The 27,535-nt window shown below is 39.2% G+C and overlaps 1 protein-coding gene across 4 annotated transcripts; it reads left to right on the top strand.

Moving 5' to 3' along the window:
- The first annotated feature begins 458 nt into the window (after positions 1–458).
- On the top strand, positions 459–27,161 carry LOC124406027. 4 transcript variants are annotated; one of them, XM_046881338.1, is made up of 13 exons: positions 459–1,074; positions 13,378–15,846; positions 20,122–20,219; positions 20,611–20,740; positions 20,933–21,036; positions 21,214–21,391; positions 22,057–22,300; positions 22,945–23,203; positions 23,306–23,432; positions 23,637–23,810; positions 23,890–23,972; positions 24,410–24,448; positions 24,793–24,932. In XM_046881338.1, the coding sequence occupies exons 2-12, from the start codon at positions 13,921–13,923 to the stop codon at positions 24,429–24,431; spliced, it is 3,345 nt and encodes a 1,114-aa protein (XP_046737294.1). In that variant the 5' UTR covers positions 459–1,074; positions 13,378–13,920; the 3' UTR covers positions 24,432–24,448; positions 24,793–24,932. The 4 variants fall into 4 exon arrangements, with proteins under 4 accessions (XP_046737294.1, XP_046737293.1, XP_046737295.1 ...); XM_046881337.1 differs by lacking the exon at positions 24,410–24,448 and having other exon boundaries at positions 24,793–27,161; XM_046881340.1 differs by lacking the exons at positions 459–1,074; positions 24,410–24,448 and adding an exon at positions 13,332–13,335 and having other exon boundaries at positions 14,368–15,846; positions 24,793–27,161.
- The last annotated feature ends 374 nt before the right edge of the window (positions 27,162–27,535 follow it).

Genomic DNA, 27,535 nt, shown 5'->3' with positions numbered 1-27,535 from the left:
GGCAGAGCTAGTCACGAACTCGGGTGCGCAAAAAAGATAAAAAATTGCTGACAGTCCTAGAAGCTAATTTCGGAATGCACTCTTAAGTATTCTGGAAATAGTATTAAAGAAAAATTGAAGCTAAACATTCGGTCTTATTGATAGCGTCATTTTCGCCTTACGGCTAGCAACTGGAGTAACGTCTGTGTCGTGCTGGTAAGTTTTTCCACGCAAATACTTATTGCTGCAAACCAAAGAAAAGCGGTACTTAAGCGTATTCAAGAAATAGATTAGGTCATCAATACGCATCGAGATGCACTGAGTGAAGACCATGCAACGAAATAATTATAAGCTACGACTGGGTGTAGAAACACTAGTTTATTGGTTCGGCGTACGGCTTCAGGGTGGCGCGCGCAGGCCTCGTCGTTCCGTCTTGACATTTCGGCTGAGTGTGTTTTGACTGCGCAGCCGCCAGTTCAGTCGTTGTCGACATTTCGACAATGTCGGGTGCTGCTGAGAGTGTTTAGTGAACGACATTACCACTCGCGGGGTTCGCCGTTCGTTCCTCTATTCCGTCGGTGTTATTATTTACACGAGAATAAATGAACACGGCTCTGACGTCGATATCGCGTTAACCGGGAACCCCCGAATTCGCATAATTGTGCTCGACGCGATTTGGTGCTCCGAAGGGACTGAAGACAGGCGATTGATTCTCGGAGGGTGGAAAAGAGCGATATTATCGTCCATGCATGTCACCGTCGACGTTGTCGCTGGTCTCGCTCCCGTTCTTGTCCCCGTGAAACGAGATCATTCCGAATGTTTTTACATGTCACAGTGCCGGATACTGCAGGATTATTTATAGCCGCAAACGTACCGGTCCACAGTAACGCGCGATTTCGCTGTTTAAAAATCAGGCTTCTCGACGAACGATACATCCACCGACATCGTTATTATTATTCCGCAAATAACGCGTAAGTCGCAGGTGCTCTCGCTGTCTGTGTGGTGCTCGTTTCCGGCAGTGGGTGACCCGAAGTTTATCCAAAGTCCGGGACCGGAGGCGTGAATCTCCTGTGCACCGACCTGCATCTAGAGCTGGTGAGTCTCGCCCTGCCCCATCCCATCCCTTCCTTTCCAGTCTAGTTTATTTATCGATAGCCTGGGCGCCTGACACGTCGTGGTAAACTAAAATAACTCATCCCCGATATCTCGGAGGGCTGCATCTGCGATCGATATGCTTATACGATACACCTACCACAACTGCACGTAGCTATACTTCCGATGTAAACAGGCTATTGGTCATGTTTTCATACTAAATCCCCCCCCTCATTCCATGTCTCTGAACTCTCAATTTACATCTATGCACATTGTACATTCTCTCCCGTGCCAAGCTGCAGCTTTGAATTTTATACATCATCGAAATATTAGCGTCAGCTGAACTTGCAATTGCACTACGCAACGCTTATTACGTATACATCCGAGATTTCGAACCTCGAGCAAGAATGATATCACGATTAATTTCATGCAACATACGATGTTATGTACAACATTCTTATTATAACTTGCATTTTTTTGCCGCGTGTACCTACTTTGTCAACGAATGTCCGTTTCGTGGGTGTTGCGACCTACGTTCATCCGATAAAGTGAAACAGGATTTCGTCAATGGGTATCTTGGATCTTTAACCTGTTACTCTTTCATTACAGCTGATATGTACGCTTGATATTAGCATGGCACAAGAGTCGCTCCACTAATTGGTAGTGACTTTTATTCACACGCCGGTTCCTTTGGCCGATAGTATTTTGAAATTCATTTTTTGTAACAGGATTCGGCGATCAAAGACGAAAATGTCTCCCCAGAGTATTCGAAGCGGAGAGGTTTATATAATCAGGGTGTCCAGTATTCATGGAAATTATGAGATAAAGGAATTTTCAGGGAATTCGATGTTCCCTGGAAAAAAATCTGGAAATCTCAGAGAATTTCATGTCGTATCTGGAACATACTAATTTTCATTCTAGGTTCATAAAAATTTAGCCATTTGGTGAGGAAAAAAAATTTTTGCTTCAACTTTCAGGTAATGGTCATGAACCAAGCCCTGATTTCTTAAAAATTTTACGTGCTAACGAATTCTTACGAATTCGTCTCACAATGAGCTGTGCTCTAGTCAAACATAAAATATTCTTTGATTGTGTACATGAGAACAATCTAAATAAGTAATGTTTCTTGTCTGGAAAAACTGGATTTTGATTACGCTTTTACAAATAACTGGACACCCTGATAATATCAAATCCGCGCACTTTGTCATTTCGATGCAACTCTGTACTACTCGCAGCTACCGTTGATCAATAAACTAAAACCTTGACGAAAGGTGAACCCTATAATTTGTATCGATGTCAAGTCGTTGTGCTTGGTCTGAAGAAAATTAGAGTTTAAAAAAAATGATTTCTCACAACGTCACTGACAATCAGCTTGCACGTTTCATAGTGTATTTCTCTGTTCCTGAGCCAACTACCTGTCATACTGGCTTCTCTGATTAATTGACCTTCTTTGTTGTTTCGCGTGCAGCCGGTGTAATAGACTTCCTACGTAAGGAGAGAAATATGCAGCTTACAGTCTGCAATACAATCGTTCTCGATGATTGCGTGCGGTTTGTGTCCTTCATTGGCTGACTGTGTCCAAGTTTCTTGTCAGGTTTCGTCTTCGTGTGGTACCCATCACAATTAGCTTCTTTCCATTGCAAGGGTCAAATGTCTCGGTATTGTCCCGTTACTAAATCCCGTTTATAATTTGTAATTTTTTCAACCATGCAATCATTTCGGGGATTCCGAACGCGTAGCTTGGAACGGTCTTCCCAATTGTGAAATGTCCATATTATTATCGCTTTAATGTCGCAGGCTAGCATCGTGTTCAACTATAGCGGTAATCATATAGGCTTACTAGAATAAGAATTAATTTAATCAGACAACACGTAAAGCTAAAGTAAATCGATCGATTCAGGATCTTAAGGATTCCGAAGTTTGAGATCGAGAGATTGTTCATCAGTTCGCATCGATTCGAATTGCTCGATTCGTTTCGATTGAACAGTATAAATGCGTAGGAAATCAATGAGAAATTGAAGTTAATAATGTTGTTGTAACGATTCATACTGAGAAAAATTTTTTATTTCGCGGCTTTAGAATTGCCTGAAATTCAGTAAACCGTAATAAAACAAAAGATACTCGTCTTTCGAAATCTTAGATCCTTAAAAATCATTGTAAAATTAAGAAAATAATGATTTCTTCAACAATGTTTCGTTATGATAACGATAACGATTCATGCGAATCATAACTTCCTGTATGTCACGATGAAGTAAGTATTCAGTGTGCTGATTGAGTATCCGAGATACGTTATTCATATACCTACTACAATATACTACACCTTACGAGCAAGCTGGCATCGTCGCTTCTCGCTTTGATCCCTTTTTTCATTCGACTTGTTGTTCGTACAGTCCCCTATATATTCTTTTTTCTTTAGGTCACTCGCTATTCTAGGATCACCCAGCCACCGGGCGCGTTGGTCACATACTCATGTGCATGTATCTGTACATACGTACGCGTGTATCTATGCTTCGTATAACGTAGACTCCAACACTCGTGTCGAAGTTTGGCCAAATATATGCAGAAAGAATGTTTAAAAACTTTGAATTGTTGAATGTATGAATATCAGGATGTCGAATTGTCGAAACTCGATAAATTGTCGACTGTCTACTGATCACATCGTATGAAAATCGAAGAATTTTGTTCACAGTAAAACAGCGAGAGAAATGAGGGCATGCTTTTGAAATTATCACGAGCAGGGAAACGGACGTGTGGAGTCCGTTTGCAGATAATACCTCTGTTATCAGGAACTCTAAACAAAGAGATGTGAAGTCAAGAAAAAGTCGCACATGTAGAGATCTGGGAATTCGTTTATTCTCTATGAAAAATTCGAGGAGACGAGCAAATGACGAATGATCATTTCTACTTTGCAGCATCATCTTACATATTTAATGCTAGTATCGTACATGGTATTTTTAATTGAGCGTCAATAAATTAAATGTAATTATCGCAATCATTAACATAGTTAAAATCTACAAAAACGGTTCTGGTTAGCTGTGGTGAATGTCCAATGAAACACATCGCATCAAATAAAGTAAAAATCGAAAACAGCATCAGGAGAATAAATTTCATCCTTACGTATATCCATCACAAGGTTTGGTTCGTTAATTTGGCAATTACCTATTTTTAGACACGATTAAATAATGATTCTGAATCTCCATTTAAAATACATTATTCCTCCATAAATAATACTGGTTTAATCATACTCTGTAATGGACGTCATTAAATTTAACCACTTGTCAAGCAAATTTTCAAAAGTGCATCATAAACCACATTCGAGACTAAAATTAGCCACTTGATTTACGCAGCTTTGTCGGAGTCATAGACTAAAACACAGTTAATTCTCATTGAATTTTCGTTTCATCTTTGGTCAGCTGCTGGCGAACTGGAGACGGAAAGTTCGTAAACATTTAAAACCAAACTTTATAGAGTCGTTTTATCAGCGTTTAGTCCGTCGTGGAACTGCACACCGCACCCTTCGAAACATACACGTATTGCATTCGTGCAGTCTGCAATGGCGTGAAATTTAGATATAGATATACAAAACAGCACGTGTTATAAAATTCCAGAAGTGAGACTCTGCAAATATTTACGAGATTTTTCTTGTTAGACAGACTTCTCAAGTTGCCGCCTTTGATTTTAACCGTCGAGCCGAATGCGTTTTTCTGTTGCTTTTTCTCTCATGCTCTATATTTTCGATGAAGCATGCACATGGCAGAGGGCTTACACGCGGTGTCCAGCAATCCTACAAATATTCTACTTTTAATGTTTTTCAATTGGAATAATGGAAACGTCCTTGAATTTGCTACGGATTTTTACTGGACACCATGTTATAAGTAGAGTATGCACCAAACGGATCGAGCAAACCGCGATAATATTGTTCATGAAATTCTTGAATCATGTATAATTGAAAACTGCATTCATATTTTAAACGTAATTCGAGAGGCTTAGAATTTATATAAATATGCAACAACGTACCACCTGTAATATCGTATCGCGACGGCTCTCAATACAAATCATACGAGCAGAAGAGAACCGGCCCTGGAATTTGGGGTTCAACGGCCCTCGCCTCTTGGTACGAATCTTCATTACATATTTCATATCAAAACCTGATGGATACAAGATAAACCGCATATTTGATCAGCCTTTAAGAATTATTATCGTGTACGTTCAGGATTATCGTCGATCGATTTGGTGCCCCGGGTGCTTTGCTGGGATTTGACAAACAACCGTCTTCACTGGCTCAGACGCAAACTGTCCGAGACGCGTTCGCTGTTCGATGTATGTTCCCACTAGGTATTCGGCTGGTTCCTTACGCACGAGCGCACAGGCTGAGAGATGTTTTTGTACCGTCGTCGCGACGCCCAGAGAACCGTCGCGTCGCGGCGTCGCAACGCTCACTACTTGCATTGATCCACTCGGTCACTCTCACTTGCGGTGCGTTCCTTGCGCTTTATTCTTGCCTGCAAGGACTTTCTCACAATTAGATTGCGCTGTTTTCTTGTCGCTTTTTGCACGTACGATCACTTCGTATCAGTCATCGCATCGTCATTTGTCACCGTTGATTCGAATTCAACGCTCAGGGTGGTTGTGAAAGCAGAAATTCTGAAAATGTTTGGGGAATTTTTATTTATTTATTTATTAGGCAATAAACGAGTCAAGTCCATGTACATTAAATCAACGCACAAAAAAGCTATTGTATGACTATGAACGGCAGCTAAGTGGAAAATAACAATCATTACTATAACAATATCGATATATGAATATATTTCACAGTTTAATATTATTCTTTTTATCATATTAAATATTTTTGATAATACAGAAAGTAGAAATGAATGATCACGTCAAACTTTTAAATTTTTTCATCTGCGTTGGTTACTCAAATTGTTGGCAGTTGTTTTGACAATTGAACGTTGTAATAATGTTAAAAAGATTTCTGTAAACTGAAATGAATTAAATTGAGCGTTTGGATCGAGCCTATGAGTACATAAAAAAAAAAGAAATCAAAAGATATTGGACAAAATTTGTCTATTCTTGAACTAACACTAAAAATACAAGTCATTCATCAGTTGTAAAATTAGTAGTTTTGACAAATTGGTCCGCCGCGTTACTTTTCTCATGGGAGCGCGCAGATCTCGCAGCATCTGGTGGCCACCCGTCGTAACAGTAGCAGATCATGGTTATATTATCATTTCAATGAAAAAACTGAAACCAGATATAAGTTTTCATTTTGAAAATCGGGGAATTTCTCTAGAATTCACCTGTCGACGAATATGAGAAAATGATAAAAAAAAAAAAATAAAAAAAAAAACGAATATGAGAAAGTATAAAAAATGACGATAAAACAGCGTGTAATTGACAAGAGCGAGTGTACGAGTTGTTAACTAGTATGGCGCACGTACGTGCGACGAGGGCGTGGGAGAGCAGCGCGTGTTCTTAACCTTTCTCAATTGAAATTCGAAATCTTTACGTCGATTTCCCGCGCGTTCGTTTTGTCGAGCGCGAGCGCCGCTCGCCTTGCATTACCAAATATGGCGGCTCGCGTTATTCTTGGATAACCGAATGCACCCGAATGCCGGCGGAATCGGCCGAAGAAACGGTAAATCATTTCGACCGGGCGACACTATCTTCTTCTTCTTCTTCTTCTTCTTCTTCTTCTTCTTCTTCTTCTTCTCCCTCTTATTCTGCTCTGTCTCCTTTTCCATCTCCTCCACCGCGGTCCTTCACGTATTAGACGTATACCTCAACGACTCTGTGTCTATTTGCCCCACTATCTATCTATTTGTCTATCCGAACGACGACGTCGAGCGAGCCACGCGCCTTTTCTCCGTTCTGTCTGCACCGCCCGTTATTTTCTTTTCTCTCGTACATGCGTTGTATTATACACGTTATATGTATACGGTATGTTATATGTATACATATGTGAGCGCAGCCGGCACCAATCCCATAACGTATAACAAAGAATCTTATTCCTCCGTTTCTATTCCGATCTTTATTTTTATCCCACTTTTCCGCACATTTCTGTATTTACTCAGTATTGGATTCATTTTTATGATCATAATACCTCTCTTGCAAATTGTAAGCCGATGAAATTCGGCTCATAAAAATTCATGAAATTTTCTTAAGTTTACACGTGGAAGAAATTTTATTTAATGCATTTTGTTTGAAATTCATGATGAAATATGTATAATAACACTAGTACGTGTTGATTGTAGAAGAAAAATTGATTACTTCACCTCATGAGTAATCTCGGAAGTTAATTATCGGCTGTATCGTTTTTCATTTTTAACAACTTTCAATATCTGTATTTCCATAAACATTTTTTCGAGCTGTATAAATATTCTTGATTATTTAAAAATTTTTTTTATTTTTATCCATATTCATGATATTGGGTTGTGAAATTTCAGCCAATACCTATAAAGCCTTATGTGTAAATCGAACCACCCGTCTGCGGCTGACGTAGATCAACTCTTTTCAAATGAATTTCAATTTAATGGTTCAGAATCTTCTTTATAATTCACATCGAAATCTTGAAAGAAAAAATCAATATTTTACAAACTTTGTAATAATTTTGAAGTAGTTAATTTTGCGAATTACGGCTATACTAGGTTCCATTACGATTTCTTAAATAACGATTTAAATAACTTCTTAAATAACGATTTATCATAAAAACAGATCATTACGTTGAGCTCACGAACATCAAACTATTCGTAGAATAATGACTGCATTTGTACTTATCTTACAACGAGTTGTCTCGACGGGAAGTTGTTCGCGCATCGGAATATCTTATACGGTATTATCGCCAATTCTAAATGCCATCAAAGGCTGAAAAAATCTCGTACCATTAATTGAAACATGTGATATTATATTTTTAAGACGCGTGGACGAGCGGTGCAGGCCGGATGCGATGCCAGAGGCGTGGCGTGAAAAGATTATTAAACCCTGCAGAGCAACGAGCGGAATTCACCAGTTCTATACATATACATAGAATATAGGCGGTACTAGGGAACGTCTAATGTCATCTTAACACCAATTACGGCTATAATTAATTTAGTACCACACCTAATATAAACTCCGTTGAATTAAGGTCAGACCGTCGCGTCGTCAGCACCCGCGAATTTGGCGTTTATTCTATAACCGCGACACTTACAACCTTTTACCGCTCCTGCGTTGCATATCACGTGCTTTAATGCTAGTGGGCTATATGCATACACTGCATCGGGTGCATTGCACTTGTGCATCAACGCGCATTGCATATTAATACGCGTACCAAGTTTAAAAGAACCAAAATGCAGACAAATTGCTAGGGATATTTTTTTTTTTCGCCGGGGATTTCCCGTAGTTGTGCCGACTTTAAGGGTGCGTTCCGAAATTAGCTCCCAGTGCTGTCAACCATATTTTATCTCTTTTGCGCTGCCAAGTAGTAGTTTCGGAACGCACCCTATAAGTTCGATACTTCTCAAAGGAGTGCAGAAGCGAGGTTAAATGTGTAGTAAAGTAACTAAAGTACGTAACTCACTTCTGAGACACTGGCGAAAAATTTATCTGACGCAACTCGACAACCACGTCTTCTGTGGTTGTCATGTATTGTGTACTCAGGTTGCGGTCGTATTTGCAAGACTCGTCTGTGCACAGACAGACATGGCATAATATAGGCCTTTAAAAGTACAATCGTTATTCAATTCGTCGAACCACGACTATATACGTGTAACATTTTATAGGCACGCCGTATATGTATGTATACGTCATGTATGTACTACATATCTATCTATACCTACGTATCTGTGCACCATGGATAACTTAGAATAAGATTTCTTGAAAAAACGATTAAATTCTTGCCACAGATACTGGGGGTAGAGGAGGGGTAAGGGGATTTGACGAATAGGGTATCTGGTCGTAGTTCGGGGAGAAATTGGAGATTTGTTTTCACTACGGATAAATTCGGAGTGTATGCACGTATGTATGTATGTACTTACATTGTTTAGAGTTTCAGATTTTCGAATATTTGTATGAAGAATTTATATGAATATACCCGAAATCCGTAAGCCGAAAAACTTAATCTGCACTTAATTTCTCGATTAACATAATATCCTTATTATAGGCATAGATGTAACGCGTGTAACGTGATACATGCTGCAATATAGCTTTTTATAAAGTGATTTTATGAAACCTAGAAACGTAAAAGTGTCGTTCACTTTTCCTTATCCAAAGAAATTTCTCCTTGCATTATACTATACCTATATGAATTTTTTCCATTTTCTATGGACCGCGATTCAAGCACTGCGTGTTGCGAAAAAATTTTAAACGTAATTAAATATGTCCTTCAATTTCTCGATACTAAGTTATCCTTCCACTTAGTTGTCATCTATATTTTAGTAATGATATAACGATGATTCCATGAAGACAGAATTTCCCGACGACGGTGACCGCAGATCACTTCGAATAACTACACAATTCGAGTGATTCGTAATGTCGACAAAATACATATTATTACATAAACTATTCCGTTGAATTGTAATTATTTAATTTACCCATATTATTTCCCACTGCTTGCGTTACCATTTGCGATTGCGAAAATTACAGTATAAAGTATACCTATGTATATAACAATATAACTATAGCAGCGATTATCTCGAGTAAGAATGTATGATTTGTGCGGTGAAACGAGATTCTGGCGCATGCGATGGTTCCGCTTTTCTCTTCCTCTTCATCGTCTATTTCCGCATCCAGTTCGCCTGTACAGTCTACGGCTATTCTTCCTATTCGCATCTCTTCTCTCCTCTCCATTTCACTTTGGATTTCTCTCCTTCATCCGACCGCCAGGCATATCGCTCGCTTTCTCTCTCTCGCACTCTCTCTCTCTCATTGTATACATAGGGCATACCGTGCGGCATGGCATCCCCTGCGTACCTATATTAAGACATTCAGGGGGAAATGAAACGGTCGGAGCTAAATACAGCGTAACTCCCGAACTTCCAACGACAGAAAGCGAGATGACGATGGTGCTGGCAATCTTCTATGCCTCTTCACCGTTTCTACAGGGTGTGTCCCAGATACGTGGGATTCAGACTCTGTGAAATTCGTCTTCCCAAATATCATCTTAAAGTTTTGAACGGGCGATTCGTCAACTTACCAGTCAGAGTTACAAATCTAAAAAGTAGATAACTGCAATTGTTCAATTGTCACTGCAAATGATAATTATAAAATTGTAATTATTACACTGAGAAAAAACAGTCGTTGAATCAATTAAATGTGGGGTCACCGGTGGCGAAATGAATATTTATTTGTGCCAATTCACGATGTATTGGTGTAACAAAATATTGACTTGATTTAAATACTCCAACTAAACATTTTGTTAGATCAACAGATCTTGAATTGATCGCACAATTAAATATTCATATCGCCGCACGTGATCGCACGTTTAGTCGATTCAACGACTTTTTTCTCCCAATGTTTAATTAACCTGCAGCATGATCGAGCTGCTGATGACCGGTTATAACGATTATGACGAGCTTGCAAGGTGTGTAAAATTTCGCAAACAATCCGTTCTCGTCTGAACCGGTCATGTTGTATAGTAAGAATCGCAAGAATCGTAAGAATCGCCTTAATATATTCATGTCGTAGGTTGATTTTGCGGATCGAACGGTAAACGTGCGTAATGAGATAAATATATATATATCTATATATATTTACAGATATTAACATTATAACTTGTAACACGAATATATTTCTTCTACCCACGACCGTAATTAACTTGCAACTATCCACATACCGCGATCAATTTCGTACATCTGTGATATTATTATCACGTATAATACAGGTATATTAGCATTCGATGTTTCTGTTCGTCTGTTCCCTGCCCGCCAGCTAAAATCTGGCCTACGCTTTCCTTCCTTTCCATATGTATAATTTAAGTATATAGCAATTTGTCGAGCGTAGGCCAGCGTAGGCCAACCAAGCCCCCGTATCTATCTCTTTCGCAAACGTCGACAGGTATATATCATAATGCAAGCTTTACCCACACATCCGTTATCACGTGATGACAAAAGGGCATGGGGACAAAAAAAAAAAAAAAAGAAAAGAAAAAATGACCAAATTACCTTTTCAATATCCGTAACGTTTGTACACCGTTTTTCAATTCCTTCCTTTTCTCTGCAGTTCAGACCTTCGATTATACATGATTTAATGGATTATTCTAGCCTGATACATGTAACATCGTTCAGAAAAGTACGCATGTATCAGACTGACGATGACGGTCCGGTTTCACTTGCAATAATCGGTGCCGTTGTGCCAGTTGTTTGTCTCATAGCTGCAGGTATGCATAGCTAAGAGGGCGGAGGTTTCACGTTCCGCACGCTTTCGACAGGTATAGGAATTATGCGTGGGCGAAATCAGTAACCAATATCTACAGCGACACGTCTATAGATGCATGCGTGAATATTATTATAGTTCGAGCAGCTGCGATGGTATTATATGATTGGACGTAATTATAATACACCCGCGTTCTTTATACCTTATAACTTTAGTACCTATACGTATAATTGTAACACGCAACGCGTGTCGGGATCTGTGAAGTGTCCCCCAAAGGGAAACTAGGATAAGGATCGAGTGAAAGACATAGAACGGAAGAGAAGACGGCCGTGGTTTAAACGTGGCATGGAATACAAAAACGTGCTCGCACGCACGTGCTTCCGATTTAATTAGTCTATCCACGCATCCGCAACGCAAACCCACGTCTACTCGCAGCAAGGATTCTTTAAATTTAATTTCGAACGCATGACATTGCTCCAGGATATGTTGGACAGTTATTTATCAATGTGCTACGGTGCAACTTATCAATGAAGAGTTTATTTATTTTGTAGAATAATCTCTACTCGACGTAAATGTAAATGGCATGAATTAAAAGAACAACAACAGTTGTGTAGCTAACAATAAGTATTTTACAAAAACCAACAGACTAATATTCCATTCTTTTAATGTCATAATCGTATTATAATCTGACCAATTTGCTTTTTCTATTTGAAACTTATTCTCCAGAAATTTGTTGAAAATAATTTTTAATATCGTTATCTTCTTTGTACAACCAAGGTTACAACCTATTATATTTCTGTCGTAAACATGTGGGAGCATTTGTTTATACAAAAAGTGGTCGGACGTGCATTTCTAACATGAAATAATTATACAATAACGAAATTTCTCGAAATTTATTCACAATTAAGATTTTTTCAACTACGGTTTCTAGGTTTACATTTTTTTTTTTTTTTACCTCAAGGGGATATGGTTCGATTAAACTCAATTCTTGATTGGCTTCAATTACAGCTTTCGAGTCATCGTGTTTCACGAATACTCAAATATGGGACGAGATAATTAGCTAGGCTTCACGGAAGAGTGTCGATTATAATAGATACCTTTACACACGTGGTGGAAAAATTAATAGGCCGTTGAAAGTACATATTAATTATACCTAGCGAATTCCATCATCGTAATCAGAGGTAATTATGCGTCTTCATTACGTACATGGATATGCTGATCGCTTTTCTCTATTCGACCGCAGCAGATCAAGTGTGTCACTTTTATTCTTGACTTCATTACGATCTACATGTGAGTAATTGTTATACTTATACGTTCCGACCTTTTTGTCTAATTGGAAAAGTTTTAAGGTCAGATCTACTTGGAAAAAAAACAAAACGTTCATAATCTTAGCGATTCTTACATCGCTGTATGCACTTCCGTATATACTTCAGCAGGCATTCTAAACCCAACTTCAAACGCTGCTGCGGTTACGTGATTGTAATTACTAATCTTCCAAAGCCTATAAAGTTACACCACAGTCACGTGTCAGCAACTTGTGACCTGAAGTTGCCGCATAAATTTTAATACGTTTTATAAATACACGTACTTCACTGTCTCTGCTGCTGTCAATTCACCTCGACGACTGCTTGTGCACAACGAAAACTTCCATGCGCTTGTATGTTAGAACAAACTTTTGTGCAACTCGTATAATGAAAACGGTGTACGTAAACGATAAACTTTCGCCCTTTGACGCAGTCTAGTATATGGAACAGACGGCACCGTTACCAGAGAAAAGTTACCACAATAATTTTATAATTATTGTTTCAGCTGATTTGTAATAGGAAAGAGAATTTATTTAGTCCGTTATAAATAACACACATAAAAAGGTTACAGTCGCTGCGTAATTTTGAAGTCACGTTTGTCGTCAACATTGTCACGTTCATGTACCAATTCTTTTCTCTTCTCACGTTGCAGGTGTTGTTCATTCGTTGGGAATTGAATACCGAAGCTGAGAAAATCTGCAGCAGCTGTACTACTTTTGCTGCTGCTATACTGCGGTGCACCTCCTCGTCTCGTATTGAAGAAAACAAAAACAGTCTGCAAGTGCGCGTCTTACGTTGAAAAACAGTGAATATGTAGAGGTGCACGATTGACTGGTCTCCAGCTAATAGTTCAGATAATTGCATAAAAATATAATAACAGTAGTAACAGTAATAATCGATGGTGTGTGAGTCGGGTGATGATTTTTTAGTGTGATATCGAGTGATGATAATAGTAATTTGTGTTTCCGAGCAAGGGGATAACTGGAGGAAATTAATCTAGCCAAGGGCTGGAAGTGTCAGCGGTGCAACGATGCCGAGGACGGCATCATCGACGCCCCGCAGGCTGACGACCGAGGAAGACGACGGCTTCAGATTAAGAATCGCATCCCGTGATAACAGTAGTGCAGTTCTGCAGGTATATGCATAGGCACGCGAAGCGTATAGTACTTAACACTGAGGTTTACCGGGTTGTATAATGGCGGCAACAGCCAAACACGATCTGAGGCAAAAGTTTCCGACGGATTCAACGGGCGAGGAGGACATTGCGGCGATAGCAAAGCAGATAAGTGATCACGCCGAGGCGATTTACCAGACCTGGAAGAGCCGTGGATTGGCACCAACCGAGATTCTGAACTGTCACAGTAACGCTACAGCAGCTGATAAGTTCGACTCGGTCCTGACGCCCGCGGTGCAGAGTAACTCGAATAAAAATCCCCCAACAGCCGCTGAGCTGCTGGCCCAGGCTCCGACCTTGGACAATAACAAGCTTGAAAAATTGGTCAACAACTTCGTCGTGGAGGACAAGGCGAGGCTGGCTGCCTCACGGCAGAAATCACCATCCAAGGTGCTACCCTCCTCGATTCAATTCGCCCTCCAGAAGTTCGAACGCAACAGTTCCACGCCCCAATCATCGCCCGTGAAGACAACCGCCGCATCCACGCCGACGGTTAAACCACTTCAGGTGCAGCCGAAGAGCGGCTCCACCTCGCCGTCTCCGTCACCTGCATCCTACGCAAACAAACCTGCGGAGATAACGCGGCCGCAGGCATCGCCGAGCACAAAATCAACCCCGGCACATCACAATGAGGTATTCCTCGAGACCATCGAGACCACATTTCCGGCGGATTTGACGCCCGCTAGGATCGTCGTCCAGCAGAAGAGGCCGTCTAGTGTAGTGTCCTGCAGGGTGCAGGACCGATCCTTGGGCAACGGATCGACCGGCTCCGCCTCGGCCAATATGTCGGGACTCACCACCTGGCCGTTGAAGAATAAAATTTCAAACGGCGAAGCGAAGAGGGGCGCGAAGACCTCCGCCAAGGTCTTCGAAAGCGGCAATCGGGCCACGGTCTCCGTCACGGATGAGAAATCCCCAAAATCACCAGCCAGAGAATCGGCGAGCGTTATTCCCGACGCTGTTTCAACCCTCGGCGATTCCACCGCGAAGAGCTGCCTTGCTGATGAGGTTGCCAGGGAGGAAGAACGGCTGATAAACGCTTTGATGACCGGCGTTATCATCCCCGAGGAACCCCTCGAACCCCGGCCAGTCGAACACCATCCGGTCGCCAAGCAGAAGCCGGCCATCAAGAAGGAGAAGCCGAAGGTCGAACCGGTCAAGCCGATCATCCTGGCACACGGCTCGAGTCTCGCATCATCGGGGATCGGCGTCCCGGTGCAGGCTAACGCTGTGCTGGAACCAAAGTCCCTCAGTAAGGACGACCTGTCGACAATGTCGATGGTGGATTACGCTAAGGTCAGGTACAGGGCGGCCCAGCAAAATCCACCGACGCAGAAGCGGCTCGAGGAGCAGCGGAACGCTGGAAGTGTGAACAACAACGCGGGACATTCGCTCCACCACCACCACCATCACCACCATCACCATCATCACCATCGTCGCAGTATGAACAACAATAATAATGACAATACGAACAACAACAACAACAACACCATCAGCAGCAAGGACGACGTTGACGGTGCGTCGAACCATGCGGAACAGCTAGTCTCCGCGGCAAGGACCAAGTTCGAACCTGCCGCACAGGGCAAGGAAGTCGATGACGGAAAGGAGAGGGATGTCGAAGAGGCCAAGTACAGGGAGTCCAAGGACGAAAAGGACTTCGCCAGCACGTCGCGATGGGGTCCTAGAGTCGGTACACCCTCGAGGCCTCGACTTGAACAACTGGTACCTCATCCTGAGCTCACCACCCAACAGAGGCAGCACATCAGAGCCGCGGCAACGGGGACCGGAAACAACCCGGTTCGGCCATTCTTAACGCGAGGCTCGGTCGCCGAGAGAGTTCTTATATTCGAAAAATGTCCTAGCGAACTGCTCCTGGACAAACGAGGACCCAGACAACCGGCTATTGTCACTTGGCGAACGGGGCATGAGGTCCAGAGCAAAGCGCAGGTACATCTTTGTTCATACGTTGGGTATTATAATACGTATCTTATAACAGTTTGTTTTCTCTTCTCTTCTCTTCTCTTCATCTCCAAGATGAATCTCATCTCTCTTTTCGGACCCCTTTGTTTGCTCGTGATAATTGGCATGCCGTATTTATATACGAATAATATATATACTTGGATGTATATATTACGCTGAGTAATGTATGGATGTAGGTCGACTACGCGTGGCTACGACGGTGTAGGCTTTATAGACTTGTATAGTAACGTCTTGTCGCACTTTCCACGTCACCGTGAATTACCACGTGTACGCTCGTACACCGCGTAGTATCTTTCTTGCGTATATTAATATACTAGGTATATTCATAGTGAAACCTTCTATTGTTTACAACACTTACCGAAGATGATAGGGAGTTACTTGGCTGACGAAGATAGTCCAAGAACAACTGCTGATCGTGCAAAGATTTTTTCACATCTCAGGATTTTGGATAAATTTTTACATCAGCTACAAGTGAATTTTGCGTTTTACTATTTCTCTAACGGTGTAGATGTATAGCAAGTTTTAGATTTAACGATGATGATCTACGTTGTAATTGATCGAAAATGCTTCCATGTGACACTTTTGAGGGGAAAAGAGATACTTTTTCTAGGTTGTCTTCTTACGAAAATGGGATTTTTATAGAGATAAACTTAAATTTAAGTAATCGATCTTCGGATTTCAGCATAACTAATGAGAATATATTTTGCTTGCAATCAAAGCTGTAGGTAAATTAATTAAATTAAGTTTGCAGAATATTTGCGTGCAGGTTATATATATTACCAGTATGAGGAGCTGCACGTGTATTATTTAAATGTATGGTAATTTTTATTTTGTACTTGAAAGTTATAGAATATTATTCGATTCGAGTTAATCTTCGACACTATAACGGGACATTCAGGTACCAAAAAAGTGGTTTGCAGATATTATTGATGCTGTTTCCACTATAAAATTGAGCGCGTGCAACGCATTAACCTAGCCAAAATACCGAAACCGGCATACTATATAGGTACAGATGTATTAAAGTTCACGCGATACGTGTTATTGGTGTGAATGAACTTACAAAGGAAATTACAGCCTTCTATGGATTATAAACTGGTATAAACGATTTATATAAGCTTGTTATAACATATTCGAAGGAAATAATTATTCGAAAGAAACTTTACGAATCGATTGTCAGTTCGGGCAATTGATGCAGAACTTTTGTGCCATTCAAATAAGATTCAATCATACCAGCATTATTATGAGTAGATAAGCAGAAACAATTTGAACACAGTTCATTCAAGCATACAAATATTTCGACATCTTTTCGAATATCGTTTTTCGAAAATTTACAGACAATTCGGGATTACGTAGTTCGTAGTAATTTTGAGATCCTTTTAATGGCACTTTAATTTTCGTTAATTAACGTGATCACTGGTCATTTACCTGAAGTAAATCGATTCCAGCTTTAATGAGCAGGACATAAACACCGTTATCGAATTCCAAAATAGTGTATTATACTGCTGCAACTTGAGAGGCGAGTTCACTATAACAAGGTGCAACGATGAAGAAAGCGTCGTCTTACACGACGTTCCCACATCGTCCGCGTGTACGTTGTTATACGTTATACGCATTTGTATGTATCTACATACACATCTAACTTGGTTACATCTATGCACGTACGCGCGTATGTATAGATAGGCGATATTTCTGGATGCACCAAATATAGCCTCGCTCAACAGCCTTCCGTTGCCTTCTTCCAACTCTCTGCCCCGTTAAGCTAACTTGCACCAACAACAACTATAAAACGCGACTCGTGCAGTTCTTTCTCTGGATGCCTACGTCAAGTTTTCCACGGAGAGCCAAAAGCGAATTTTCTTTGTAAGAAAAAATTTACACACCCTCGATTCATCCGCCACGCGAAGCTCGCAAGTTCTTACGGAAAATCGGCTACGCTGACTCCCACGATCAGTAATGGTGATGACTGTGTACGTATAATATCGATACACAATATGCGACTATATCCTTGAATAAGTAAGATCAGTTTCTTTCACATCTACAGTACCTACCACAGTATCATGCAGTCAGATAATCCACCCCAATTTTAAACTGTAATTATACCTTCTTGTTTGGATAAATTACCATGTATTCGATCCAACGTTGATCAACTCCACTGCATTTCAAAGTATTTTCTTCTCTATGGTCACACATGTTTATTTATGGATTCTCGTATACACATTCAACTACTTTCATTGTTCCGTTATAGAGTGTTGCGTAGTTTTCAACGTGCTTTCAAGCAACACCTCCGTACGCATAAGCAATTTTTCAATCAGACTCATCAAAGTCTATAACTAGGTATCATCTGGCGCTTGCGGGATGCGTTACTTCTTCATTTTTTCTGACCGCTGATTCCATTTTGTCAAACTTGCGACTTGTAATCCAAACTGTATACCTTGTTTTATAAGGCTTTTTTGAGAACAATTCGAAGCGAAAAAAATGTGAAAAATAAATGCTTTCGTAAATTGTCAGTCCTGACTAAATTTATACATTGATATGTTTATATCGAAGGGTTGAAATTAAAATTAATACTAATATTAATATTGAGCGCGTAATCATAAAATCCTACCTTAATGAAAAGCTTGAGAAATGTGTCTCAGGTCAAAAGTATCGTTAGCCGGTAGCATATACATGCCAAGTAACACACGGAGAACAGTTCACAGTGAAAACTCTTCAGAAAGCAGCGGTGAAAAAACAGAACGAGCCTGTGAATCGCGTATTGAACGTTTGTGCGCAAGGCATTCTTCAATGTGAATTTTGTGTGTTTGTAAAAAAAATTGTTTTCAACCTGCCTATATTTTACTCTCGAAAGCGTGGCCTGTCAGAATTATAACTGTGCAGCGAAATGTACGGAAATGACCTTTCCAGAAAACCGTCACCTTACGATACTCAACGTATTATATGTACACGTTCCGCACCAGAAGATTACCTTTTTAGCATATTTTGTCGAGGCTAAATTTTGTTCCTGAGTACACATTCCACTATCATTATTCTGTTATTAAGTGCTTATACACTTATGCAGATTAGCATAATTTCATAATAATCAAATTTATGAATACGGTTGAATATATACGAGTATATATTCAAGCGTATATACGCTTGGCCGTTCAGGCCATGCACGCGTCGAAAAGCCGTCCTAAATCGAGCTCCTCTTCTACATCTACGTGACTGTTTTCTTTTTTCCGCCTATTCGCTTTTCATTTTCTTTTTTTTTTTCTTTCTTTCCCCCCATCAACGCGCATCAAGGACCTGCATACGCACCCACCCAGGTGTGTGACACGCAAGAGAATCATAATAAGCAGCAACCTCGAACAATCGTGCGTGTGTAGGGCGCGGTCAAATTCGCAATGTCAATTGGCAATTGGCAATGTGATTGGCGTATCCGCGCTGCCATGCGCTGTGCTGCTCGTTCAGCCGTGAATGAATTGTACTCGTAACTCGTGCCAGGTCTTGACCCTTGACCGTAATATATTTACACTACGATATTATATAGGTACCTATGACATACATACAAGCAACAACGTATCGTCATAATGCTGCATTATGCCATTAGATGCCGTCGCAGGAAGCGAACCGCGATCTCATAACTCAATTCCGATAATCATATTACGGTGGGTGCGGTACACTGCGATTACTATTATACCTCACATATATAAACGATGATGCCTAAATACGCGAACTGTTCTATATAGCTTTCGATCTTTCTTATCAAAATTGCGACAATAGGCTTAATATGTTGTGTAAATTGATGATTGTGTTGTTGCGTCAAGATTTGGAATATATAGTTACGTCTTGTCAGGTAGCGAGATATTAGGATAATTATTTATTTTTTTTTTTTTGTTTCCTTTTTGCATATCTGCTAGTTTTATTGTAGATAAGAAATTCAGGCGCGTTTAATTAGTGTAAGTTTCGTGTGTATTTTAGTTTTTTCTTATCTTATACAGAACACATCAGAGTTCGATAAATATTCACTCATTTAGACAGAAAATGAGAGAAAAAAAAGGAATCACGAACGAGATATGAGATTCTTGTGATATACAATTAAAAAACTTTGAATAAACATATTCTATCATGGCTTGTAGGCTGCTCTGATGTAATATATATCTATATCTATCTACTAGCTATAACTTGTCTACTTATAATATCTGTGTTCATATTTTTTATCTTTTGTTTTTCCTTGTTTTTCACGTATTTGCATAATTACAGACTTACGCAAGGGAGAAGACACAGACGCAGAAGAACCTGCCGCCTCACACAACGTTACAGAGGCACGTTAAGGCAAATCGGAATGTACACATACCAAGGTAATTAGATATTTAATCACGTATAGGTATACGTATATCTTACGTAGAAGTTTTCACATACTCGGGGCTTCTCGTTCGTGTCAGTCGATTCATCTTTTTTACCTGGATACGTGTATCGTATAATGAACACAAGAGGAGGAAAGAAAGATTGGATGAAGTCACAATAAATTAGTATCCTACAGCTTGTTAGTCTCTTAAACTATTGGCAATATGCGATATCAAGATTACACGTTTTTTTCTTCAATTCTATTGTCGCTCGAAGAATTTATTGCAACTTTGTGGCCAACTTAGGAACACTATATATGTATATCAATGTAACTTAAGTACAAAATTTGTCTATTAATTAAGGTCTTTATCTATCTCTAATCTTGTCACGACTAATTTTTATTAGATTCTACTTTCCTGGTGGAAAACCGATACCGACGTCTCAGCTGGATGCTACCCTAGTGCGAATATCTGCCGCATTTCAGAGTCTTCCTGGTCACCGAGCCACCAAAACTCAGTTCCACATAATCACCAAGGTGCGATAATTTAACGTACACGTTACAGAGTGTCTGTTTAGGGAAAGTGATTATACAAATTTCGAGACAGAAGAAATGTTTCTTCTTCACTCAGAAGTGCACTGATATTTTTCTACACCAGAAAAATTGATTAAATTTATTGTCACTTGGTATCGTTATAACGTTATAACAACTATTATCGACTTGCTTCAGGCTTGCGACTGTCCTCTGTATTGGAAAGTGCCGCTCTTCCTTGCGTCCGGGGGTGATAAGAATGCCTACGTCGACCAGAGTGTATTCTTAGATTTCTGGAAAGAGTGAGTTGCGAAATGTTACACCGATAGCTTATAATGTATGCACGAGCATAAAGAAGGGTTCACGTAATGTCATTCTAACTAAATAACATCCTGCAGATTCGATGTAATACCACAACACAGGTAAAATAGTCACAATTATACATTTCTATAAACGGGGATTTCATCCTGATTCCACAGATGGTCGAACTCGTGTCACGACGCAGCTAGTAGATTTGTTAGAATGACGACACGCGGACTGAGGGATTCCATTATCCCTGAGGATCTGATACCCCTGGTTCAAGACGTCGTTGAAACGCATCCTGGACTGACGTTCCTCAAGGAAGCCACGGAATTTCATTCTCGATACGTTCACACGGTAATTATGGGCTAACCGACTTCGATATTTCATTTAGAGGTAAACGTGATTTCTCAGCAATTTCGATTTGAAGCGTAGAAAATTGGTTCAGAAGTTTTTATGTATCAATTGCTTACTTCAAATGAGAAGCTTACCTATAATCGAAATTCACCGACCGGTTAAACAACCTAAAAGAATTACAGGCCCCGGCGAAGACGTGCTAGTCGGAACCTCTCTTCCATCGTTAAATGATTCTCGAAAAGACGTATTTAGAACTGAAAGGCATCTTCTGGACGGACAACTATTTTTGTACCACGAGAGACAGCCTTTTGGACGTCTTTTGGCTTTACAACACACCCATGTCTGGGTGCAATGTCTTCGCGCAGGCGAGAAATCGGGTCAGAAATATACCGTTGCCAATCGCATAAAACTGTTGTAGAAATTACGTCAGCATATAGTGGAAAAAGTGTCATATAAAGTTTTATTTTCGGGAAAGCCATGTGGAATGAAATTTACCGGAAAAAGAACTATTCGGAATATTTTTCGATCGGAAAATGTTGAAAATCACGCAACCGCCAATCTGCACTGTAGCATCAGTTATATGGATCAATGTATTCACGATTTATTGCGTAGATGTTTCACTGCAATATTTCAAATATGAAAAATCGATTCTATTTTTGTTACAGGTGGTGGCCAGAATTTTTTATTCCGTAAATCGAAGCTGGAGTGGAAAAATATCTGTCTCTGAGCTGAGACGAAGTAATTTACTGGCAGTTATCTCGGTGCTGGAACACGAGGAGGACATTAATCACGTCACAGCGTACTTCAGTTATGAGCATTTTTACGTTATATATTGCAAGTTTTGGGAACTTGATAGAGATCACGATCTCTTTATCGACAAATTGGATCTTACAAGGCACAACGACAACGGTAAGGACTGTGAGCAGGACGCCATACGATCTTCGAAAGTGATAATGTATTAGCGATTGAACTGATCATTGTCGCCACGATTATCGATTCGAATTAATGGTCACCTGTTAATTTCCACTTGTGTAACTTCAGAAAGAGAAATATTGCAAGCTTAAGTGAAAAAGCTTGTCGAAAGCCCAAAGAATTTCCCGTCGAGTGAACCACGGGCGAAAGTTTTTTGCTTCATCGAGTGAAAAAGTTGTCACACAAGTTACGCGGATGTGATTAAACGTAATCGATTATTTTTAGTTAGTTTTTTTCTTTTTTAAATTTACCTTCACTTCGTTGCGTGACAAAGAGAAGGAAGTATTGGAGGAATTCTGCGACCATATTCGCAGCTTGCAGAGTAACTACAATATAAATGGATATTTTTTTGAATAAGTAACACTTGCGGAATATTTTTTCATTTGCAGATGTTTTGAAAACCTTCTATTGCGGATTATTATAATTGACATTTTTTTAATCCAAACTTGCAAGATTTTTATTTTTGTACATTAGCTTATCGATGTCCAATAAAGCATAAGTCAAAGAAATTTATATCGCTGTGTGGATGAGTTAATTTATCTTCAACCGCTAATTTCTAATGTTGTTTTTTGATTTTCTAGCTCTATCAACGAGAATGATTGAACGAATATTTAGTGGCGCCGTAACTCGCGGTGGTGTACGGACCTCTGGATCGCAGCAGATTCAACAGTATCATAAGCATAACCATGACCACCACGATGATGAGAATGATGAGCATCATCATTATCAACAGTCGCAGCAGCAGCCTGGTGAAAATAAGATGAGCTATACGGAATTTGTGTGGTTTTTGCTCAGCGAAGAGGATAAGAACCATCCAACCGCGATAGAGTATTGGTTCAGGTAATTCGTTTGTCACCTAATAAAGTAAATATATCACCAGTTGATTGAAAAACGGAAGAAAACAATAACTGAAAAACATTAAAATTTTAACTTGACACACAGGTGTATGGATCTAGATGGGGATGGATATCTCTCAATGTACGAATTAGAATACTTTTACGAAGAGCAGCTGCATCGGATGGAAGCAATCGGCATCGAAACGTTGCCGTTTGAAGATTGTCTCTGCCAGGTACGATGGGTTTAGATTTCGCGCTCTATTCAAAATGGGTAAATAAATGAAAATTCATTTTTGTTCTGCAGAACCATTGCTTCTGAGCGAATATTATTCTGTTTTAAAACAAGCGTATGCTAAAATCCTAAATTCCCAAATGAATATCATTCGGAAAATGCCCTTCTTATGAGCTCATGTTTATTTATTCTTTACTTTAATTAGATGCTGGATATGATACATCCTACGATTCCTGGTAAAATATCCCTGAGTGATCTGAAGAGGTGTAAAATGACGTCGATATTCTTCGACACATTCTTCAACTTGGAGAAATATTTGGATCACGAACAAAGGGATCCGTTCGCCTCAACTCGAGATCACGATGCCGACGGCCATGAGGTACGTATCATTTGCTATAAATAAATCGCGTCTTTATTTTTTGACACTCTATTAATAAAATTCAATTACCCCTCAATAGCTGTCCGACTGGGATCGATTTGCAGCCGAGGAATACGAGCTTTTGGTTGCCGAGGAAAGTGGGAACGACCAAAATGAACAAATGTGAGTATTTGATACGCTTATCGTTGCAACAATTTTTGTTGGTACCCGCAACTTGTGTTATACATGCAAAGGTATAACTGTGATATTACACATACCTATGTGTGTTGTTGATACATTTGATGATTGCAACGTTTGTAATCGTATACTTAGCGGGGTTAACCGTTTATATCCCATTCCACTGTTATTTGAGCATAAAGAGAAAACCTCTGCTGTACAATTCGGCAGATTATTAAATTTTATTTGATCGCAATATGAGTAAATAAACGTTATACACACAGGTATAATGTTAGTGCAATTCTGTTTCGAGTGATTATACCGTGGGGCATGATAGTAGTTTTTTGCGGGGATATGACTGGTTAATATGTTGTTTACGGATGTCATGATATCGGATTGGTTTTAACCTTTTATGATGACGATATGCGATGCCTTTGTTCCAGGCTGTGTGATGATGAAATGTAACCATCATCTACAGCTGAGTAAGTAAACGAAATGTGCATGTTCTTTTGCAAAAAATGCACGTGATCAAACACATATCAATGCTGCAGTTATACAATCCCACATATTATGTTAAACGCTAACTGCACGTTGCCATTTTATTTGCAATTCTTTTTCGTTTTGTTGTTCTCTGATTTTCGGCTTCCGTAATACATTACTCAATAATGATGCTCATAAAATATTTCACTTGAAGATTGTTTTTATTCATTATATAATGAATTTATTTTACCAGCTAAATGAACTCATTGCTTGTTCTATATAGACTTATCAGTGAAATACATACATACTCCTTTTGCAACAAATCTGATTTTTTCTCGTATTACAGGTTATATGAATCCTCAAACGAAGATGTGCCATCACCGAATCTTGATACACTTGGCAGAGAAACTGTAGATGCAGACATTGATTCGCTCGTCGCCGACGTTACTGGGGATCAGGGATTCACCGACGAAATTCAGGCGTCTTTGATCCGTCAGGGATTGAAAACAATGTCCTATGATAGTGGAGATAGCGATGATTATGTTGACAGTGACGACTAGATTATTATCCAAAAAGATAATTTAATTTTTACCTGCAGTCGCTTTCGGACTAAATCAGACCGTACCGCACGTATTTTTATGAATACCCCAGTAAGTAATACAGTACGAATTTCAAGAAATATAACCTGATTCATTCTGCGGTTTATTGCGGATTGCGATTCCATGTTCTCTTGATTTTCAAAGAGTGAAACGAATATCCATCACTTCTCTTTTCGTTAATTATTACGACAGGGATACTCGATACGTTTATCACTTTATAATATCAATCGAGCATTTAGTAAAATTCTGCAGGAGAATTTGATTGTAACGGTTAAAAAAATTCGAACTGCTAGGGGATCAGATTTTTATTTTCTATAGTTCAATCTGTTTGTATTTGCCGGTCTTATTATAACCCATACTTATTATATTACTCCGAAGGTTATTGGAAGTGTTGGCTAATCAATTTTTCCGAGATTAATGGTAGTCGACTTTCAAACCGACTCATCGTCAATCCTATAGTTGCGTTTACCGCACATAGGCTGACACCTTGTACGTGGTTTAATTATTTGCTTGGCAAGATGATGAAAACGTTATAACCAAAAGTTTTTTCGTCACGGTAAACCAGTAGTTGGATTTTACGATCATGTACGGGTGTATATTAACTGATTCGACTTGTATATAGTACTAAATAAGTATAAGTGTTGAAATTTGCTTCATTATTTCACCAAAGTATCGGTATTGCCGATGCGCGAAACCGTGGAAAGTCCTTATTTAGCATATTAATTTTACCATCGTAGTTTATTTCATACGTTGATTTTAAATATATATTGTTATCATATATGAAAGTATACAAGGTTATTGACCATTTAGTTAATTTCCAAACGGTGTTTGATGTGTTATTTTTTATTTATCGACAGTTATCTATTCAGCGGATGAAGAGAAGCGTACGAATTAGAAAATTCAGAGCTAAAAATGGTGCCCATTATCGTGTAAAATATATTACCACCTCATGGCCCATCGCTTGAGTCTGCATGACATGGTCAGATATGTAGAACTTGGAGTGAACGATCGATACAGAATTAAATGCAATACCTGTACATGCATTGTTATTTTGACCGAGCAACCCCATACCAGGAGCATCCCTGACCACTGCAAGCTACCGAATATAGAATAATGGAGGTATAATATTTAACAAAGTTGTGAATGTACGAAATGTGGGTTCGATTTAAAATTGTATATTCTTTTTTCTAATTTTTTCTGTCAGCGCAGAATCTGGACTTCTTTGTTATTTTAATAGTTTAATTAATAAAATTTTTTGGCATGAAAGACCATAATTAGTTTAGCGAGTACTGCCAAGACTGCTAAATACCTTGTCTCTATGGTGACTTGTGATGTCACAATGTTCTAGTCCAAAGTGTGAGCTGAAACTTGTAACGCAAGCAACCTCAGATTCCATGCTACATCATCAAATCTTACCATTATTCGAATATTGAAAATACTCGAAAACGTCTACTGGCCAGTTTGCGTGAATTGCTTCGGCGAGATTTCTTTCCGAGGATAGCATTTATGTAATATGTATATTTCATATATCCAAAGATATGTAATTTGTTAGCTAATTATTTGTGAGTTTGTTTTCTTCGCTCTCATCATACCTGAGTCCAAATATTTGGCCAAATTCATTTACGATATCGCGCATGTGATTCCCATTTTGAAGTTGGTAATATTTTAAATTGTTATATATTTAATAATTGATTATTATATACATACATATTATACGTAAGCTTATTGCTGTTCAAATAGTGGTTAGTTCGTTTTGCTACAATTAAAATTATATCTCGTTAGACTAATATTTCGGTGTTCCCGCTGTACTCCAAGAAAGATTTATCACGATGATGATATTAAATTCAATTTTACGGTGAGATCTGAGAACGGCATCGTGCTATAATATGCATAACTCTCATAATCCGATATTAAACACTTGAGATGCATCGTACATATGAAATGGTATTACTTCGTAAATAGTTCATTTACATAGGTATATGTATGTATCAACTTAGGCACGCATCGGTATTATATATATATATATATATTCAATGATTTTACAAAGTGGTACAACAAGATATGTATATACGTAGTAGAATGATATTACTCATGAATAAAACTTTTACAAAACAAATGTTTGAAATCGATTTTCCGTTCTGTGGTGTTGACAAGATGTAAAATCACTATTTTTCTTATCAAATACTTATCGATTATTGTTCGGTTCTTGTGCACGATGGCAATCGATATTTCACTTGAGGTCTGGAATGAAAATATTGAACTATAACGGAGCTTTCAGTAAAAAATATTAGAAATCGTTTGTAGTCATGGTTTTTGTCTCACATTCTTATGGAAATGAGATATTAGTCTTATCTTTTTTCCTAGGGAAAAAAACTTAGTAGTAGGATAAATCCGTAAGGTTTTTTTTTATTTTCCTTTTCCTCTTAAAAAAAATTTTACCCACTGCTATTCCCCAGCAGACCTAAATACACATTTCGAACTTGGATAGCT

This window comes from Diprion similis, chromosome 4 (genome assembly GCF_021155765.1).
Source record: "Diprion similis isolate iyDipSimi1 chromosome 4, iyDipSimi1.1, whole genome shotgun sequence".
Taxonomy (NCBI): domain Eukaryota; kingdom Metazoa; phylum Arthropoda; class Insecta; order Hymenoptera; family Diprionidae; genus Diprion; species Diprion similis.
This window is presented reverse-complemented; position numbering and strand designations above follow the sequence as displayed.